Source organism: Mustelus asterias, chromosome 17, assembly GCF_964213995.1.
Source record: "Mustelus asterias chromosome 17, sMusAst1.hap1.1, whole genome shotgun sequence".
Classification (NCBI taxonomy): Eukaryota; Metazoa; Chordata; class Chondrichthyes; order Carcharhiniformes; family Triakidae; genus Mustelus; species Mustelus asterias.
The window spans coordinates 24,385,297-24,400,473 of record NC_135817.1 but is presented as its reverse complement, the minus strand read 5'-3'; the positions used below and the strand labels follow the sequence as shown (position 1 = coordinate 24,400,473).

Genomic DNA, 15,177 nt, shown 5'->3' with positions numbered 1-15,177 from the left:
TCGAGAATCCACTGGAAAAATAGCTGGCGAGTTAAAATTAAGTACCATGTCTTATGCTACTACCATATGTAAGGTTATGGCCAGGTACAACCTCAAACATTTATTTAATTAAGCCATGACAGCACAGAAATCACTTGAGTTCTGGTGTGACAATTTTATATAACTTGAATGTTATATCTTGAAAAGATTTTAGGCCCAGAAGTTAATTAACTCAAAGGTGGGTTCCTGCTGTGGAACATTTTCCAGAATCAGTTCTATGTGATTTACCTCCATGTTCAATTTGTCATTTATATTTTGTCTGCAGAGTTCTATGGCAGCCTATATTAAATGATGAGTGCACTGCAAATGTATTAGAATTTCGCTGCTCTTATAAAGTAAGACTTATAAAGTAAGACTTTTTCTAAAATTTAAATCAGTTTTGAAAATCTTTACATACATGCATTCAAGGTTCCCTCTCACTCACTCTTTGACTGACTGGCGGCACAGTCAAAAAGTCAGCTGCTGACTCGAAAAACTCAAATTCAAATGAAGTATGTAGAAGCATTATTGTTTAAGTGTTATTTAAATAGCCACAATTAACCTTTACTGATAAGAATACTGGGCTTCATTACCAGCAATCCAGCCTTGAAAATCATGCAGGCCTCAAGTGATCCAAGGTCACACTCAAACACCGAACTATATATGTATATATGATAAGCCACCACATGCTTAGCATTCTACAAACACAATGTACCACAGCCGCAGTCCTGTGTACAAACCACAGCTGTCAAAACTTGATCTTGTTGTTAGATATCCATGTTCAAGGTGGACGACGGCAGTGATGCAGAAGACAGCATCTTATCAATTTCTTACTCTTCCCTGTGTCACTATCCAGCCCTCCATGTACAGGTACACCAGATTTCAGAAACAGATTAAAGCTCCGTCTCCACCTATATCGGAGAAGATCACCCACTGACTGCGTGACGCTTTCCTGTCCAAATGAACCATTTTTGCATCCATGAGATGGGCAGTGGGAGGATGAAATCCTCAGAATGAGAAGTAGGAAAGAGTCCAATTTCTTCTGGACTAACAAAACTGTGGCAGCCCTTTGCTTTGATCTGTGAGATCTCTGACAATCAGATTTTAACATTAATTACAGAAAGGAATAGCTATTTTCGTTCAAGCATCACTCTCTACCCTGACAGCAAGATGACGGAAAACATTGACCGTTATCAGCCTAGTCTAGAACTGGTCCCATTGTTAAGATGATAGGCTCAGGCCGTTCAACAATCCGAAACTAGTAAAATTTCCAGAATTTTTAAAAAAATAAATGAATTTTCCTTTGGAGGAGCAATGAGCAGGAGGACCATTGCTCCCTTTTGCATTTAAAACAAAAAAACACTGAACTCTTTTTATATATGCATTTAAAACACTACCATCAGAGTCTTTGTTCTAGAACTAGAAACACTGCCAACTGTATATTACTCTGCTGGAATTGGAATTGCATTGTAGGGGAGGATTCCAATCAAGGAAGTCAGGCATTATCATAGATCATAATAACATCAGAAAAGTAGTTTATAATCATGATGTGAAGTCAGATTTGAGCCACACATGAAAGTCCCAGCCTGTTCCCTCCACCAATCCTATTCATACTGATTTGGGAAGGAGGGGTTTCTGCCACTGCTGTATTTTCTGAAAATCAATGCTACGCAAGCATTTAGAGATGGGCAGGAACCAGATATATGGCAAAGCAACACAGCACACACGTTACGCTCCAACAGTTCTACAACATAGTCTATAATGAGCCATTTCAAAAGATGGAGAGGACTAGTTTCAGGTTCTTTTCTACAACTGAATTTTAACACAATGACAGAACACGGAGATAAGCAGAAAATAATTTCAACGATAATCCTATTCCTGTTAAAGGGTGACTTATCTGTGATTCTAACCGTGGATATAAAGCAATGTGAAGATATAGCTCAATCATTATGAAAACTCTGAATAACAAAATCGTGGAAAAATATTACAAGGAAAAGCCACTTTTTAAGAAAACTGAAAGCCAAATCTCAATATAACAGCTTTCAGAGGACTGGGAGCTCTAACACATTGCATTTCCACAGAGACTTGCCAAAAGGGACAGTTAATTCCATTTACTTGGCCCATGATTGTGCGCCTTGTGCTAAATTTAACTTGGATTGCCAGGCACCTTCCACAATAATGCTGCAATCTCCATCCCTCCATCCCGTACACCACATAGTACATTTAATTTAGGAGGGGGACAGCAGGACTGGTGGGGCTTGGTTAACTCAACATGACAATCTGCAGGGACAGGAAATGACTCAGGCCCAAATGAGCTTTTGACACAACAAATGCATTTGGTTGAAATAAAAACATAAAATGCTGGAAAAACGCAGGTCTGACAGCATCTGTGGTGAGAGATACAGAATTAATGGGGGCGATTCTCCCAAAAGTGCTGAATTGGCAGGAAAACTGTTTTAAATCCCGACTCTTCTGACAGTTCAGCTTCTCAACTGAATCTCTGCACTCTGTGCCCTGAAGAGGTTCCAGTCGTGAATATCATTAAAAACCCAGGAGGGCAGGGTCTATCTGCGCCAGAGTTTGACAGTTCTGGAGCTCTGCACATGCGCAGTGGCCCCAAACTGTCAACCTCCCGTTTGCTGGCCAGCCCGGGAACCCCCACAGTGCTGCTCCTCCAGCCCTCCTCACGGCCCGATCACAGCCCCCACAGCAATTCCTGGGCCAGCCCTGAACACCCCCAACCCGGAATGCCCTGATGCCCGGGCCCCATCCCCCAGCAGTGGCGATCCCCCCACCCCCCTCGTCCCGCCGCTTCCTTCCCGGGGTCAGACCCATCAGGACGCAGGCGCCCCACTCAACTCCCCCCACCCGCCCCCCCCCTCCATTACTGTCCTCCCTCCATCCCAGACCGATCCCAATGCAGAGTGGCAGCGGGACCTCCCACCCCCACCGATCACACCTAGGCTCTGCCCACAGTAGTCCCCGCCCCCTTGGCACTGTGCGATGCTTGCTGGGCAGTGCCAAGATACTCCCCGCGCATGGGCACTTTGCTCCTTGGGCAGTGCCAGTGGGCACAGGCTGGCACTGCCAGAGTGCCCATGCCCAGGGGGCACCACCCCCTGCTGCCCGACCCATTGATGGGCCCCCAATTGCCCCCCCCCCTTCATTCTGGTGGGGTCTCTCACTAGTTCCCCGAACATGGGGAGCTAGTCTGAATCCCGCCAGAATAAAGTACCTGGTGGGGTGGGAGATTCAATCGGGACCTGAAAGAACCCAATAATTAACAAATATGCATATTTAAAATAGTCAGAGAGTCATAAAGAGTTACAGCATGGAAACAGGCCCTTCAGCCCAACTTGTCCATGCCACCCTTTTTTTTAAACCCCGAAGCTAATCCCAATTGCCTGCATTTGGCCCATATCCCTCTATACCCATCTTACCCATGTAACTGACTAAATGCTTTTTAAAGGACAAAATTGTACCCGCCTCTACTACTACCTCTGGCAGCTTGTTCCAGACACTCACCACCCTGTGTGTGAAACAATTGCCCCTCTGGACACACTTGTATCTCTCCCCTCTCACCTTAAACCTATGCCCTCTAGTTTTAGACTCCCCCACCATTGGGAAAAAATATGGACTATCTAGCTGATCTATGCCCCTCATTATTTTATAGAGTTCTGTAAGGACAAAGAACAATACCGCACAGGAACAGGCCCTTCGGCCCTCCAAGCCTGTGCCGCTGATGTGCCCAACTAGACCATTCTTTTGTATCCCTCTATTCCCAGTCTGTTCGTGTGATTATCTAGATAAGTCTTAAACGATCCCAGCGTGTCCGCCTCAATCACCTTGCTTGGCAGTGCATTCCAAACCCCCACCACCCTCTGTGCAAAATACATCCCCCTGACATCTGTGTTGAACCTTGCCCCCCTCACCTTGAACCCCTGACCCCTTATGTCCGTCACCTCCGACCTGGGAAAAAGCTTCCCACTGTTCACTCTATCTATGCCCTTCATAATTTTATACACCTCTATTAGGTCGCCCCTTATCCTCCATCTTTCCAGGGAGAACAACCCCAGTTTACCCAATCTCTCCTCATAGCTAAGACCCTCCATACCAGGCAACATCCTGGTAAACCTTCTCTGTACTCTCTCCAAAGCCTCTACGTCCTTCTGGCAGTGTGGCGACCAGAACTGGACGCAGTATTCCAAATGTGGCCTAACCATCGTTCTATACATCTGCAACATCATATGCCAACTTTCATATTCTATGCCCCGTCCAATAAAGACAAGCATGCCATATGCCTTCTGTACCACCCTCTCCACCTGTGCTGCCACCTTTAAGGATCTGTGGGCTTGTACACCCAGGTCCCTCTGTGTGTCTATACTCCTAATGGTTCTGCCATTTATTGTATAGCTCCCCCTTACATTAGATCTACCAAAATGCATCACTTCGCATTTGTCTGGATTAAATTCCATCTGCCATTTCTCCATCCAATGTTCCAGCCTATCTATATCCTGCTGTATTCTCTGACAATGTTCAAAGAAACATAGAAACATAGAAAAACTACAGCACAAACAGGCCCTTCGGCCCACAAGTTGTGCGGAACACATCCCTATCTTCTAGACCTACCTATAACCCTCCATCCTATTAAGCTCCATGTACTCATCCAGGAGTCTCTTAAAAGACCCTATTGAGTTCGCCTCCACCACCCCTGACGGCAGCCGATTCCACTCGTCCACCACCCTCTGTGTGAAAAACTTACCCCTAACATCTCCCCTGTACCTACCCCCCAGCACCTTAAACCTGTGTCCTCTCGTAGCAGACATTTCCACCCTGGGAAAAAGCCTCTGAGAGTCCACCCAATCTATGCCTCTCAACATCTTATACACCTCTATTAGGTCTCCTCTCATCCTTTGTCTCTCCAAGAAGAAAAGACCGAGCTCCCTCAGCCTATCCTCATATGGCATGCCACTCAATCCAGGCAACATCCTTGTAAATCTCCTCTGCACCCTTTCAATCTTTTCCACATCCTTCCTATAGTGAAGCGACCAGAACTGAGCACAGTACTCCAAGTGGGGTCTGACGAGGGTCTTATATAACTGCATCATTATCCCCGGACTCCTAAACTCAATCCCTCGATTGATAAAGGCCAGCACACCATACGCCTTCTTAACCACCTCCTCCACCTGCGGGGCCGATTTCAGAGTCCTATGGACCCGGACCCCAAGGTCCTTCTGATCCTCTACCGTACTAAGAGTCTTTCCCTTTATATTGTACTCCTTCATCCCATTTGTCCTACCAAAATGGACCACGACGGATAGTTCATCACTATCCGCAACTCCAGCAATCTTTGTGTCGTCCGCAAACTTACTGATCACACCATCTACATCTTCCTCCAAATCATTTATATATATCACAAACAGCAGATAAAGACACAGACTTAATTTACATGAATAATGGTTGGAATGCGAATACTTACAACTAATCAAGTCTTTAAGAAACAAAACAATGTGAGTGGAGAGAGCATCAAAGATGTGGAGAGCTCTCTCCACTCACATTGTTTTGTTTCTTAAAGACTTGATTAGTTGTAAGTTTTCGCATTCCAACCATTATTCATGTAAATTAAGTCTGTGTCTTTATATGCTCTGTTTGTGAACAGAATTCCCACTCACCTGAAGAAGGGGCTTGCAGCTCCGAAAGCTTGTGTGGCTTTTGCTACCAAATAAACCTGTTGGACTTTAACCTGGTGTTGTTAAACTTCTTACTGTGAACACCACTAGTCACAGACCTCCAACCAGAAAAAGACCCCTCCACTGCTACCCTCTGTCTTCTATGGCTAAGCCAGTTCTCCACCCATCCAGCTAGCTCACCTTTTATCTCGTGAGATTTAACCTTTTGCATCAGCCTGCCATGAGGGACCACCCCTCATGGCAGGCATGTAAGATCACCCCTCAGCTTTCTACGCTCCAGAGAAGAAAGTCCCAGTCTATCTAGCCTCTCCTTATAACTCAAACCATCAAGTCCCGGTAGCATCCTAGTAAATCTTTTCTGCACTCTTTCGAGTTTACATGCAGAAAAGATTTAAATGACTTACTGCCTTCCCGCCGGTTTCCAGTGTGGTCTGGCCGACAACTGTTCGCCGACTCTGGGAGATGCACGTGCATTCCTGGTGCACGCGCAAATCCCTTTTCACGGCCACAGATGTGCGCCTCCCACCGCGAGTTGCAGGTCGCAATGGGAGAATCGTGGCCAATGTTTCTAATCTAGACGACGCTTCTTCACATTCTGAATAGTCATACGGACTCAAAACGTCAACTGTTTCTCTCTCCAAATCTGTGTTCTGAATGTTTTGATGCATTTTAACCGTGGGCTTTACTGACTCATTCTATTAAATATCTAATGCCTCCAATTGTGATCTGACATCAATTATGTGTTTTGTGCGCTGAATTTTATGTCCTGCATCAGAACTTGCATTCCCCAATTTGGGTTTAAACATGGGAGTACAATCTCAAAATTCACTGATGCCAGGCAAAATCAAGCAGTGGCCAACAGTCAGAACTGTGAATGACTTCAGGAAGATAAAGGCAGGTTTACCAGATGCTCAATGTGACTTAATGCAGAGAACTGAGAGGCAATACATTTTGGATGGAGCAGTAAGGAATGAGAGCGTACCCTCAATGGAACAATGCTGATGAGCTTGAATTAATTCTGGAAAGTACGCGTGTTGGCAGAAAAGCTATTCGAAACAGCAACATTTTGGGTATCTTGTTTTGAGGTGCCGAGAACATAAATAAAGAGTACTGATAAATTTATGCCAAGGTTTAGTTAAGCAATATTTAGCACATAATAAGCATAACAAACAGGCAGGGCACCAGCATCGAGTCAGGAGTTACTTCTGCATAAAGTATAAAAACATTCTGAATGTTTCTGCCTTGAGAACTCTTTAAGATTCAAAGGGTGGTGAAAAATGTTAATTTATCAATTGACAAAGTGACAAACCTAGAGACAAGACTTTACACAGAGGTAATTGCAGAGAATTGGACAGAGTATGAAATAAAGGGTCTCTCTCATTGGGACTATATACCTAATGTAGAAATTTCAAAAAATATACAGCCAGAAAATAAGCCATACGGAATATATTCAGAACTTCAGGACAAAGTAATTACCCACAGTTATAATCCCCACTGAAGACAGCAGTAATGCTTTGCAGAGTTTAACACTTACAAGGGATTTGATTAATCAAAACCGACAAAAGGCATTAAAGGGGAAGATATACAAGAAAAGTAATCACCCAATATTTTGCTCACTTGTCTTTTCAAACAGTGCTACAATTTCAATCTGCTTTAAACATTTCACTCACAGCATCATTTTGACAAATTTACATGTATTGCAGAGTATTTACAGAACAGAAACGGGCCAGGCTGTGCAACAGGTCCACACGATCCTGCTCTCACCCTTTCTCAATCAAACCTCATCAATATAGCCTTTTCTTTCCTTCTCCCTTGTGTTTATCTAGCTTCACCTCAAATACATCTTACACCATCAATGTGGGTCGGATTCCAAACGATGATGAGACAGAGTACAGAAAAGAGATAAAGAATCTGGGGAACTGGTGTGACAACAATAATCTCTCGCTCAGTACCAGTAAAATGAAGGAGACAGTCATTGACTTCACGAAGCACAGCGGAGGACAGGCCCCTGTCTACATCAACGGGGATGAAGTGGAAATGGTTAGGAGTTTCTAGTTGTCCAGATCACCAACAACTGTCCTGGTCCCTCCACACCAACGCTATAGTTAAGAAAGCCCATCAACACCTCTAGTTTCTCAGGAGGCCAAGGAAATTTGGCATGTCCACTACGATTCTCACCAACTTTTACAGATGCACCATAGAAAGCATTCTTTCTGGTTGTATCACAGCTTGGTGTGGCTCCTGCTCTGTCCAAGACCACGAGAAACTACAGAGGGCCATGAACAAAGCCCAGTCCATCACGCAAACCAGCTTCCCATCCATTGACTCCGTCTATACTTCCAGCTGCCTCGGAAAAGCAGCCAGCATAATCAAGGACCCCATGCACCCCAGACATACTCTCTTCCAACTTCTTCCGTTGGACAAAAGATACAAAAATCCTGAGGTCACTCCAACCCACTAACTCAGTCTTAAACAGTTTCTTCCTTGCTGCCACCAGACGTACCTTATATTAAGTTGATCTTTCTCTATGGCCTAGCCATGACTGTAACACGACGTTCTGCATCTTCTCCTTTCCTTCTCTATAAACGGTATGCTTTATATGTGTGGCGTGCAAGAAACAATACTTTTCACTGTATACTAATACATGTGACAATAATAAAATCAAATCAAAAAATACATCTGAGATTTACCTCAATTACTCTACGTGTTAGCAAGTTCCATATTCTAAACCAGTCTAGATTCTTTTACACCAATATACACAAAACACTGCAAATACTGGAATCTGAAACAAGAACAGGGTATGCTGGAAAAACACAGCCGGTCTGGAGCATTTATAGGAGAGAAAAACAGATTATTTTGCAGCTGCTTTGCATCTTACATAATTTCCACCTAACTCTGCATCACCAGCAAACTTAGATATATCACACTCAACCCCTTTATCTGAGTCACTGATATAGATTGTAACTAGTAACTAGCTGAGAATTGAGCACTGATGTATGCAGTAGTCCACTAGCTACAGCCCACCAACCCAAAATTGACCCCATTTATCCCTCGTTTTCTGTCCATTAGCTAATCCTTGCTCACATATTACTTGCATTTCCACGAGTCCAGGAATAGCCATTAAAAAGTTGGGTTGGAAAAACTCATCAATGGCCTTCTTCCAAAGTCCAAACCATTTTCTCTATCCTCATCCAGGCTAATATGGTACCTTACATAAGCGGCCAACCTGGAGTACTTACTCTTCTGTAAGAACATAAGAACTAGGGGCAGGAATAGGTCATTCGGCCTCTCGAGCCTGCTCCGCCATTCAATAAGATTCATGGCTGATCTTTTCATCGACTCAGCTCCACTTACCCGCCTGCTCACCATAACCCTTGATTCCTTTACTGTTCAAAAATCTATCTTTGGCTTAAAAACAAAGAGGTAGCCTCAACTGCTTAATTGGGCACGGAATTCCACAAATTCACAATCCTTTGGGTGAAGAAGTTCCTCCCCAACTCAGTCCTAAATCTGCTCTCCCTTATTTTGAGGTTATGCCCTCTAGTTCTGGCTTCACCCACCGGTGGAAATAATGTCTCTGCTTCTATCTTATCTATTCCCTTCATAATTTTACATGTTTCTATAATATCCCCCCTCATTCTTCTAAATTCCAATGAGTATAGCCCCAGTCTACTCAGTCTCTCCTCATAAGCCAACCCTCTCAATTCCAGAATTAACCTAATTAATCTCCTCTGTATCACCTCCTCTGTATATCCTTTCTCAAGTGAGACCAAAACTGTACACAGTACTTCAGGTGTGGCCTCACCAGCACCTTATATAGCTGCAACATAACCTCCCTGTTTTTAAACTCCATTCCCTCTAGCAATGAAGGACAAAATTCCGTTTGCCTTCTTAATTACCTGCTGCACCTGCAAACCAACTTGTGATTCATGCACGAGGACACCCAGGTCCTTCTGCATAGCAGCATGCTGCAGTTTTTACCGTTTAAATAATAGTCCATTGTACTGTTCTTTCTACCGAAATGAGTGACCTCCCATTTACCAACATTGTTTTTGATTTATTATTGTCACATGTATTAGCATACAGTGAAAAGTATTGTTTCCTGCGCGCTATAGAGACAGAGCATACCGTTCATAGAGAGAGAAACGAGAGAGTGCAGAATGTACTGTTACAGTCATAGCTGGGTGTCAAGAAAGATCAACTTAATGCAAGGTAGGTCCATTCAAAAGTCTGACAGCAGCAGGGAAGAAGCTGTTCTTGAGTCGGTTGGTACGTGACCTCAGACTTTTGTATCTTTTTCCCAACGGAAGAAGGTGGAAGAGAGAATGTCCGGGGTGCGTGGGGTCCTTAATTATGCTGGCTGCTTTGTCGAGACAGCAGGAACTGTAGACAGAGTCAATGGATGGGAGGCTGGTTTGCGTGATGGATTGGGCTACATTCACGACCTTTTGTAGTTTCTTGCAGTGTTGGGCAGAGCAGGAGCCATACCAAGCTGTGATACAACCAGAAAGAATGTTTTCTATGGTGCATCTGTAAAAGCTGGTGAGAGTCGTAGCTGACATGACAAATTTCCTTAGTCTTCTGAGAAAGTAGGCGTTGGTGGGCTTTCTTAACCAGTGTCAGCATGGGGGGACCAGGACAGATTGTTGGTGATCTGGACACCTAAAAACTTGAAGCTTTCTACCCTTTCTACTTCGCCCCCGTTGATGTAGACAGGGAAATGCTCTATTCTACGCTTCCTGAAGTCGATGACAGTCTCCTTTGTTTTGTTGACATGAAGGGAGAGATTATTGTTGTCGCACCAGTTCACCAGATTCTTGTACTCTGTCTCATCATTGTTGGACATCTGACCCACTCTGGTGGTGTCGTCAGCAAACCTGAAAATCAAGTTGGAGGGGAATTTGGCCACACAATCATAAGTGTATAAGGTGTATCATAGGGGATTGAGAACAGAGCCTTGTGGGGCACCGGTGATGATCGTGGAGGTGTTGTTGCCTATCCTTACTGATTGTGGTCTGTGGCTTAGGAAGTTAAGGATGCAGTCACAAAAGGAGCAGCCGAGGCCCAGGCCACGGAGGTGGAGATGAGTTTTATAGGAATAATGTATTCCATCGGACAGACCCTTGCCCACTCACAAACTATCTATATCCCTTTACAGATGTTCAGTGTCCTCTGCACACTTTGCTCTACAACTCATCTTAGTGTCATCTGCGAACTTTGACACAGTATACTTGGTCCCCAACCCCAAAATCATCTATGTAAATTGTAAACAATTGCGGTCTCAGCACCGATCCCTGAGGCGCACCACTAGTCACTTATCGCCAACCAGAAAAACACCCATTTATCCCCACTCTTTGCTTTCTGTTAGTTAACCAATCCTCTATCGATGCCAATACATTATCCATAATGCCGTGCACCTTTATCTTATGCAGCAGCCTTTGATGCGGCACCTTGTCGAATGCATTCGGGAAATCCAGATACACATCCACTGTTCCCCGTTGTCCACCGCACTTGTAATGTCCCCAAAGAATTCCACTGAATTAGTTAAACATGACCTGCCTTTCATGAACCCATGCTGTGTCTTCACAATGGGACAATTTCTATCCAGATGTCTCACTATTTCTTCTTTGATGATGGATTCAAGCATTTTCCCCACTACAGAAGTTAAGCTATAGGCCTATAGCTATAGAAGTTATCCGCCTTTTGTCTAGTTCCTTTTTTAAACAGTGGCGGCACATTTGCTGTCTTCGAATCTGCAGGACCCACCCCAGAGTCCAGCGAATTTTGATAAATTACCACAAGTGCATTTGCTATTTCCCCCGCCATTGCATTTATTACTCTTGGATGCATTCCTTCAGGGCCAGTAGACATGTCTACCTTTAGCCCCATTAGCTTACCTAACACTGCTTCTTTAGTGATAATGATCATTTCTTGGTCCTCACCTGCCATAGCCTTGTCATCAATTTTTGGCAAGCTATTTATATCTTCCACTGTGAAAACCGACAGCCATTCCTCATTTCCCATTATTAAATCCCCTTTCTCATCCTCTAAAGGACCAATGTTTACCTTAGCCACTTCTTTTTATACATTTGTAGAAACTATCTGTTTCTGTATTTGCTATCTGTTTTTATATTCTGAGCTAGTTTACTCCCAATCTTACTTTTCTTTATAGTTTTTTTCATGGCTGTGACCTTTAAAGATTCTCCAATCCTCTAGGTTCCCACCAATCTTTGCCACTTTGTATACATTTTCTTTCAATTTGATACCCTCCTGTATTTCCTTAGATATCCATGGCTGATTATCCCTTTTTTTACAGTCCTTCTTTATCACTGGGTTATACTTTTGCTGAGCACTGTGAAAAATCACTCTGAAAGTCCTCCACTGTTCCTCAATTGTCCCACCATAAAGGATTTTGTTCCCAGTCTACCTTAGTCAACACCTCCGTCATTCCATTGTAGTCGCCTTTGCTTAAGCAAGACACTGGTATTGGATTTTACCTTCTCACCCTCCACCTGTATTTTAAATTAAATTCAACCATATTATAATCGCTCCTTCCGAGAGGATCCCGAACTGTGAGATCATTAATTATTCCTGTCTCATTACGTCCGCTGTTACCACCATACTGTTCGACAAAATTATGGACTAGCCAGGTATTAACAAATCCTCCCTCCTCCTAGAGAGAGCAACATAATATAGTGTACATGTTAAGACTCACAACTATAATTGCATGGTATACCAGGAGTTCCAGCTCTACACATTAGAGGAGACAATACAAAAGGTTTCAAAAGGGTTGCCAGCAGGAATGAACAGAAGAAAATACGAGTTCATTTTTCTGAATGTTCTGCATTGACAGTTAGAAATGAAGCTAAATGGTTTATAAGTTTATATCAGGAATGAAGAGTGGCAATGTTAGGAGTCTCACTGAATATAAAGTTACGAATGAGGAGCTTTGTTGATGAGGAATTTACTTCCGCTATATTTCCTGCCTCGGGTACTTAAGGCAACAAAACCTTTGGGTAGCATGATCTAGAAAGTGTTGGGGGAGACTGGAGCATAGAAATCATAGAAACTCTACACTGCAGAAGGAGGCCCTTCGGCCCATCGAGTCTGCACCGACAACAATCCCACCTGGGCACTATCCCCATAACCCCACACATTTACCCCGCTAATCCCTCTAACTACACATCCCGGGACACTAAGGGGCAATTTAGCGCGGCCAATGCACCTAACCTGCACATCTTTGGACTGTGGGAGAAAACAGAAGCACCGGGAGGAAACCCACGCAGACACGGGGAGAACGTGCATGTTCTGCACAGACAGTCACCCAGACCGGGAGCAGTTTGAAGCTGATCAGCTGCTTTCTGAAAATGACTGGAAACGGGCCGCATGTCTGTCAGTCTCTTCAAGAAACAAATCACCGCAATGTGATCACTGCTGAAGCTGAGGAAATGTTTGTGCATCGACAGTAACCACTCTTCACTCGGATTTACTGCAGGATTTTCTCATAGAAGCCGGTTTTGCTCTTTGTGGCCAAATTCCCCCCAAAACTCTGGATTCATCACCCGGGAGGGAGAGAAAGCAGAACTGGAGAGGCTAACGGGGCGGAACAGGGACATTTCCCGGGCCCCGGGGCGGACGGAACAGGGACATTTCCCGGGCCCCGGGGCAGACTGACCCCCTCCCAGTCCCGGTGACCTTGATGTTGATGCTCGGCCTCCGCCCCGGGCCCCGCACCAAGCGGCTCCGAGCCTCTGCTTCCCGCCAGCTCGGGAGGCCTGGGCCCGGCAAGGTCACGACGGACCCTACCTGAGCCGGTACCTGGGCCCTGCTCCCCCCCCCCCCCGGTACCCGCTCCTGAGCCCCGGTACTCACGCCGCTCCCTCCCCGGATCAGGCTGCCTAGAAGCCGCAGCATCTTGGTCATTCCCACTGGAACCGAATGACTGGCCGACCAACAACCGCCTCGGAGTGAAGGGGAGGAGGGTGGCCAACTGACAACCGCTCTGGAGTGAGGGGGAGGCAGGTGACCAACCATCAACTACACTGGAGTGGGGATTAGGAGGGTGGCTAACGACAACTGATCCAGAGTGAGGGAGAGGCGGGTGGCCAATCGACAACTGCTCTGGAGTGAGGGGGCGGCATGGTGGCACAGTGGTTAGCACTGCTGCCTCTCAGCGCCAGGGACCCAGGTTCGATTCCGGCCTTGGGTGACTGTGTGGAGTTTGCATGTTCTCCCCATGTCTGCGTGGTTTCCTCCGTCGATGTAGTCATGATGTGGAGATGCCGGCGTTGGACTGGGGTAAACACAGTAAGAGTTTTAACAACACCAGGTTAAAGTCCAACAGGTTTATTTGGTAGCAAACACCATTAGCTTTCGGAGCGCTGCTCCTTCATCAGATGGAGTGGAAATGTGCTCTCAACCAGGGCACAGAGACACAAAAATCAAGTTGCAGAATACTGATTAGAATGCGAATCCCTACAGCCAGCCAGGTCTTAAAGATACAGACAATGTGAGTGGAGAGAGCATTAAGCACAGGTTAAAGAGATGTGTATTGTCTCCAGACAGGACAGCCCACAAGTCCAGGAGGCAAGCTGTGGGGGTTACTGATAATGTGACATAAATCCAACATCCCGGTTTAAGCCGTCCTCATGTGTGCGGAACTTGGCTATCAGTTTCTGCTCAGCGACTCTGCGCTGTCGTGTGTCGTGAAGGCCGCCTTGGAGAACGCTTACCTGAAGAACGCTTACCTCTGATCTTCAGGTAAGCGTTCTCCAAGGCGGCCTTCACGACACACGACAGCGCAGAGTCGCTGAGCAGAAACTGATAGCCAAGTTCCGCACACATGAGGACGGCCTAAACCAGGATGTTGGATTTATGTCACATTATCAGTAACCCCACAGCTTGCCTCCTGGACTTGCAGAATCTCACTGGCTGTCCTGTCTGGAGACAATACACATCTCTTTAACCTGTGCTTAATGCTCCCTCCACCCACATTGTCTGTATCTTTAAGACCTGGCTGGTTGTAGGGATTCGCATTCTAATCAGTATTCTGTAACTTGATTTTTGTGTCTCTGTGCACTGTTTGAGAGCACATTTCCACTCCATCTGATGAAGGGGCAGCGCTCCGAAAGCTAATGGTGTTTGCTACCAAATAAACCTGTTGGACTTTAACTTGGTGTTGTTAAAACTCTTACTGGTTTCCTCCCACAGCCCAAACATGTGTGAGTTAGGTTGATTGGCCATGCTAAGTTGACCTATAGTGTCAGGGGAATTAACAGGGTAAATATGTGGGGTTACAGGCACAGGACTGGGGTGGGATTTTTGTCGGTGCAGCCTCAATGGGCTGAATGGCCTCCTTCTGCACTGTAGGAATTCTATGATTGAAACTGCTCCAGGGGGGGCATGGCAAGGGGTGGGGTGGGGGGGGAAAGGTGACAACTTTTCCGGAGACAGGTGGCCAACCAACCAA

At 45.3% G+C, this 15,177-nt stretch overlaps 1 protein-coding gene across 2 annotated transcripts in view; it reads right to left on the bottom strand.

Annotated features, from left to right (window-relative positions):
* LOC144506374 (pyruvate dehydrogenase E1 component subunit alpha, mitochondrial) overlaps positions 1-13,711 on the bottom strand; it is a 33,449-nt gene extending 19,738 nt beyond the window's left edge. The window contains exon 1 of one of the 2 annotated variants that reach the window (XM_078232399.1): positions 13,581-13,711. In XM_078232399.1, coding sequence (XP_078088525.1) covers positions 13,581-13,631 — 51 coding nt within the window. In that variant the 5' untranslated portion in view covers positions 13,632-13,711. The remainder of the gene's footprint in view (positions 1-13,580) is intronic. The other variant, XM_078232398.1, reaches the window with a different exon arrangement.
* Positions 13,712-15,177: the final 1,466 nt, after the last annotated feature.